Source organism: Drosophila busckii, chromosome 3L, assembly GCF_011750605.1.
Source record: "Drosophila busckii strain San Diego stock center, stock number 13000-0081.31 chromosome 3L, ASM1175060v1, whole genome shotgun sequence".
Taxonomy (NCBI): domain Eukaryota; kingdom Metazoa; phylum Arthropoda; class Insecta; order Diptera; family Drosophilidae; genus Drosophila; species Drosophila busckii.
This window is the reverse complement of record NC_046606.1, coordinates 11,891,371-11,898,020: the sequence shown is the minus strand read 5'-3', so window position 1 is coordinate 11,898,020 and position 6,650 is coordinate 11,891,371. Positions and strand designations below refer to the sequence as shown.

Here is a 6,650-nt window from a genome sequence, read left to right as displayed (position 1 = left end):
TCATAAATTGCGTAACGTTTTGCAACTCGTACGACTATTAAAAATTACATAATTGCTTAACTGCAGGCTCTGCTCTGCTCTCTCTCTCTCTCTCTCTCTCACACACTCTTGCTATCTCTCTTTAATGCACGTGCGTATTTTATTTTATTTTTGCGTAACAAATTGCATTATTTACTTTTGAACACTTTGCCCAAAATTGGCAATGAACGGCTAAGGCTAAGGCCAAGGCGTTTCGCATTAATTTGTTTATAACATTATGAAATCGAGCGTAACAAATCGATTAGCCAACGCTCAAGTATTCATAATAAAATAGAGGGAAGTAACATTTTCAAGCAAATTAAATGCAATTATTCATGTTTCGCCCAAGCAAATGTGTGAAATAAATAAATATTATAAATGATGTATGGGTTAGAATTATAGAAATGTCAGGTGTATAACTGAAATTTTGATATGACAAAGCGGCGCTTAAGTTAAGCTACAGTTAAGCTTATATATATATATGTATGAATGTTAGTAACAGCGTCTAATGCTGTCCACTGTTACCAACTTTGCTTAGCAATGTCAAGTGTATGCCAAATTTTAAAAGTTGTTGCATCAAAAATCGTAGCTAAAAATCTATTTAATGTGCATATATTTAGCATATGTTGTGTATAGCGTCTAAGCATGTCGACTGTAACCAATTTAGCTTAGAAATGTCAAGTGCATGGCATATTTATGAGCCTTTAAATTTAAATAAATGCAAATTTATTGCTGTGCGCCTAACTACAGCGTCCAGCAGCGTCGGCTATGCACAGCTTTGCTTGGCTTATTATGTAAGCCGCACACTCTAACTAGTCTGCAGCTTATATAACTTGCACTAATGTGATTAATATACAGCAAAGCGTTAAGTTTGTGCCAACTTCTAACTTCTAGTTCAGTTCTTAGCTCAGTTCAGTTTGGTCTTTCACATAAGCCAGGTATGTAGTAAATAAATAGGAACTTACCTTTAACATAGACATAGACGTGGCGTTAACTTCAAATTTCCAAGGTCATTGGCTCGCAACTTTGTTGCAACCACTGCAAGTGTCTGTCTGTGTGTCTGTCTGTCTGTGTGCTGCAAATGAAAAGCAGCGAAAAAATTGTTGGCAATTAAAAATTTTTACCTTATTTGCTCCACTTTTCGAGTGCTGCCTGGCTGCCCCCCCTATTAAGAGTCCTTGCAACAAATTTTGCATGCTCATTTACTTTTTACAAAAGTGGGGGCAAGTAACTGCGCGTTGAGCTTTGAGGTTTGCTTTGTGACATCGAGATTGGGCGCAGGACATGGCTCTGGTCCAATGTCCTGGGTGCGCCTTTACTAATTAAAAACGCAAATGGGTTTATGATGTTGCACAAGCTGCGGTTTCGCTTAAGGGCTGGCGCAAACATTTTTACTGCTGTTGCTGCATAAATGCCAAGACAGCAGCGCAGGGGGGCTGCGGTGGGGCGCAGTTGTAAAGAAGTTATAAAGAAAGCGCATAAAAAAAAATGGCGCACATTAAAACAAATTTGTGTAACGCGCTTTTCTGTTGTTTGTTTGACCAAAAAATAAAAGCAAAACACAAAATTGTAGCAAAGTACAAAACAAGTTGCCACCCCAACCCCTCCCCACCCACCCCCCTTGACAGTTGTCAACGTTGCCGCTTTATGCTGTGACTTTATCGCTCAGCATCTCGCCATGGCTATATAATTTCTTGACTCACTGTATGTGTGTGTGCGTTTGTGTTTTATTAGCGTGAAAAATTTTGCAAAGGTGTCAGCAGTTTTTATGTGCAACGCTTCAGCCACTGCCAAACTGTAGCCCAGTTGTTGCATTCAACAAAGCAACTGTTGCCAGCAATAGTTGCAACTAAATGCGGTCAACTAAAGCGCAACAAAGTGCAAAAGCAAAAGCAAAAGCAAAATATTACATTTTTTAATTGCCAAATTTATGCCACACACAAGAACAAAAGCTTGGCACCCCCTGCCCCACCCAGCTACACCCTACTCAACGCCTAGCCACTACCCTTAGCTGTCTGTTGTGCTAATTTATATGTTAATTTTTTTTTTGTTGTGCTCAGATTTCTATAAATTTTTGTACACTATGCATATTTTTGTAAAAAGGCACAAAAACAGGAAGTGCTGCTAGCAAAAATAAGCATAAAATTAAAATTGAGTGCCGGCAACTAATTGATACACTTTGTGTGTAGAATTGCTGAATTCGAGTGTAGATTTTAGATATTTATCGATTTATACTGCAGTGTGCAGCAAATAAATTTTTTTTAAAAAAGCTTCATTTAGTGCGCATATAGCAGTAGCTATATAAAAATTTTGGTAGCTCTAGCTTTCCAACTCGCTGAGTTCTTGCAGCTCATACAGTCTGAGAATTACCAATTTGATTACCTCTCAAACAAACATTAGCACACAACTGCTTTACACACTTTTGCAACATTTTTTAAAAATGCCCAAGTGTATAAAATTTCATTTTCAATTTAGCTGAGGTCCTGGCTCTTGTTTAAAACCGCAGACTAGGCGTATGAGTTTTTAATTTTTTCTATAATAGTCAAGAGCGGATATTACACAATAGATTAGGGCTTTGTGCAGGGGGTGGGGCAAGCGCATCCGGTTTGTGTGTTGGGGTGTTGCTGTGGTCAAAGTTGCAGGTTAAAGCTTTTAAAAGTAACGCTAAATTTTAGATGAAGCACTTTCGCTTGCCTAGACTGCAAACAGTCTGTAGCATTATTTTTGACTTTCTGGCTGCGCCGCCTTATGTTGCATGTATGGTGCCCCCCCGCTCATATTTATAGCCGCAACAATGTGCGCGACTCGTAAAACAATTTATAACTTTTGCGCTTTTGCCTAATAAGTTGGCATGTTGTGGCCAATAAGTTGCCGCAGCATCCCAAACCCCCCCCGCGAATTAAGCGAAGCACGAAAAGTGCAACGCGCCCCCCCCCCCAGCCCCACCCCCTGCTACCTTTTTGCTCTTCTGAGTTGCCAACAAAATTACAAGTTCAGCAGTAACAACAGCCGTCGGCAATAACGCAGCTCACCTCCCCCCTCTCTTGCTTGCTTCTTTGCCAACAAGTTGGCTGCATTTTGTTGTTGTTTTTGTTTTTGTTTTTGTTGCTGCTTCCTTAACTACTGTTAATTCTTCTAATTGTGTGTACGTTGTTTGCGTGCGCTAATGTCGCATATGCACAAACAGCAGCAGCAGCAGCAGCAGCAACAGCAACAACAACAGCAACTAGAGCAACGACAGCAGCAGCTCAGCATAGCTTAGGGTGGGAGAGGGGGGGCGCGGAGCATGCCATGCAAATATGTAACTGTTTATGCCAGTGCTGCTCACATTGCTCACTTGAGATTTTAGCTTGTTGTTGCTGCTACTGCATTCTGCGTTGCACAGTGGGCACGTTTATGCAAAATATGTGCCAAAAATCTTATATTCAAAACAACAAATGCTTAAAGCAATTGTTGCTATAGTTTTGTCATTTTAAAAATATGCTGTAAATTCTACAGCTTGTCAAAGTTAAATTAAGCTATTTAAAAATATAATGAGCCAAAATTTATGCAAGTAGCAGAGCTATAAATATTTGAAGGCAGTTTTACTGCATATTTATTTATAATATCTGACTTAAATCTAAAAATGCATTTAGCAGCAAAAAAAGACAGTTAAAATAACGAAATAGCACAGTTATATTATGCTTGAGTACTTTTTAAATTTGGGCTTCAAGTTCAAAAAATTACTATTGAATATTGATATTGCTTTAAATAAACATTATTTATAAAAGTTATTTCAAAAACAAAAAGCCTTTGCCTCAAATTTGCCTCTTGAGCTTTATTTTGCTTTAAGTTAAGTTAAATTAGATTGAATATATATATCTAACGCTCTAACGCTCAGCAACTTTGGCGTAATCACCCCACAGTGCATTGCTTGACAAGCAGCAGCGATAGAGAGTGAGAGAAAGAGTTTGGCGTGGTGAGGGGAGCTGTGACGCTCGTTGTGCGCTTATTAGTGCAAAACGTTACACGTACTGCAGCCACAGCTGTGTGTGTGTGTGTGCGTGTGCGTGTGCATGTTCCTGTTTTGTTATTGTTAAATGTAATTAAATTATGCAGATGAGTGCCAACCATGTCGCTCTTGCTGCTGCTGCTGCTTGTCGTTGTTGCTGTTGCTGTTGCGTATTAAGCAAATTGCATAGAAAAGTGTTATGTTTAGAAAATATTGCAGCGTGTGCACGCAGCTGCTTAAATTAAATAGCGCTAACAAGCAAAAGTAAAATAAAAAATATAAGTTTATGACTTGGCAGCGGTGGGATTCGAACCCACGCCTCCGAGGAGACTGGTGCCTTAAACCAGCGCCTTAGACCGCTCGGCCACGCTACCATTTGCCAAAGCGAAGGCCAAATGCCAAAAACACTAGACAAAAAAATTATGTGTGCTTCAGAGAACGGCAATTGTGGCACTTTTTAAGCACAAATAGCTTTTAAATAATTGTAATCTATGCTAGTTAGATTACTTTTGCTTTAAGTGTGGCCAAATCATTTAAATGGAATTACTTTTGAGCTTGCTTAATTATCAAAATTACAATTACTAATAATATAAAAGATTTTTGATTCAGTCTAAATTTAATTTATTGAATGCACAGCTCTTTTGAACAACTAATCATTCTTATTAGATTACTTTTATTTTAAGTGTGACCTAATTATTTAAATTGCAATTCTTTTTGGCATTGCTCAAGTACCAAACATTACGATTACAAATAATATAAAAATAATGCTGAATTATGCGAGAATATTTTAAAATAATGCAAAAATATTTAAACTATTTTGTAATTTGTTAAATTCACACCTCTTTTGAATAATTGTAATCATTACTAATTATATTAGTTTCATTTTCATTTCCTAAACATTAAATTACAATTACTTTTGAGCTTATTCAATTACCAAGCAAAACGATTACAGATTACAAATAAAATAAAAATAATCCTGAATTATGCGAGATTATTTAAAATAATGCAATATAATTCAATAATTGCAGCAATGCGTAAATATTTTCGGTACAAAGTAAAATAAAAAAATATAATTGAAATATTTGGATAAATTTTTTATTTATTTGATATTTTAACTAAAAAATTATATTTGTATTATTTGTAATCGCAATAATTAGTAACTGATTATTTTGCATAATTTATTTAATTGAATATAAATAGTAATTAATTAAATAAATAATATAAATAAATTACTTACCTTACTAAACTTGCAGCATGTTTTACTGGATCTTCGCTCTGTGCCTTGCACTGCAAACTAGTGCCCAGGATATTTGTACACTGCAGGTGAGCAGCTCAGGTTGTTTCAAAATTCGCCACATCAAATGCATTTTTATCTTTTAGACCTGGGCGCCAAGTTGCCCCTGGAGTCCACCGCCGCAGCTTATAAACCTTCAAACGCCCGAGGCCATCAACTTTATTATAAACTACCATGATTCGCGTAATCCGAAACGTGGCATCATCTGGGATCCGCAACTGGCCACATCGGCAGTAAAAAATGTGCGTCAATGTCGCGTAGCCACCGATCGGTGCACGCCACTTGGCAACTATTGGACGCTGTCCCAAAAGGTGGCCAGTTACTCGTATCGCGGCTTTGAGCCGAAGCTCGATCATGTGCTGGGTGAAAGTATGAAGACCTTTTTCAATAAAACTATCGCCAATGGCGCGCCCACACAAATGAGGACATTCAGTGTGGCACGCACGGGTGTTGCCAACGATCCGTATTTCAATCAGAAGCAGGAGCTGATTGGCTGCGCTGCAGCCAGATATATGACCAATGGCAATATGAATTTCCTGCTGTGCTGCAACTATGCGACGGTTATGAAGGACGCCATGGGACCAGGACAAGGACCACCGACTCCTGGCTTGAGTTGGGATAGTCAGGGGTAAAGCGTGCGAGCGCCTCTTGAATGTTTCCGTGCGCTGTTCCCACGCAGTCTTAATATTGCAGCAAATTTCAAATAAAATTTTAATTTGAAATATGTTTTGTCGTTTATTTTAATTTTGTTTGTACGCTAATTCATAAACAGTTTGCCCATTATACATTTTTCAGTTAGCCTAAGTTTAAGTATTTGAAAGTTCCTTGCATGGTTTTTACTTTTTTTGTTTAATATATTTTGTTGCTTATGCAATTTAAGTAATTTTTTGTTTTGTTTTTTTTTTTTTGGTTAATATGCGCTTTTGTTTAAACGTTTCCCTTGTAATTTGCTTACAAACTATGGAATTTCAATATTCAAATTCATGTTTAGGCTAAAGATGTGAGACTTTTGTGTGATATAATGAAATATGAATGATTTGCAATTACAAATATTTGCTTTAATATTTTGTATAGATTGTTGTTTTTTTTTAAGTTACCTTTAACTCCCTTGTATGTGTTTTGCATTTTGTTCCATTAAATTGTTAAATATGTACACTTATGTGCTGGATAAAACAAAAGCGAAAAAACGTTGTAAACGCAAAAAAATGTGTAATTCAATTTGTTTTGTGCATAAATTTTTTATTTACACTTATATGTAGTATAGCTTGTATTTATTTATGTGGCATAAATTGCTTTTGTATTCATATTGTGTCGATTTGCAGTACTGTCTATATAAATATTGTTTTT

General features: G+C 36.9%; 1 protein-coding gene and 1 non-coding gene across 2 annotated transcripts; one reads left to right on the top strand and one right to left on the bottom strand.

Annotated features, from left to right (window-relative positions):
• The first annotated feature begins 930 nt into the window (after nt 1-930).
• Nucleotides 931-6,027, top strand: LOC108599869 (maker721). Its single transcript, XM_017987019.2, has 3 exons — nt 931-956; nt 5,263-5,332; nt 5,390-6,027. Exons 2-3 carry the CDS (start codon nt 5,264-5,266, stop codon nt 5,933-5,935), a joined length of 615 nt encoding a protein of 204 aa, XP_017842508.1. The 5' UTR covers nt 931-956; nt 5,263; the 3' UTR covers nt 5,936-6,027.
• Trnal-aag lies at nt 4,302-4,383 on the bottom strand. Its single transcript has one exon. It is a non-coding gene; the product is annotated as a tRNA-Leu (tRNA).
• Nucleotides 6,028-6,650: the final 623 nt, after the last annotated feature.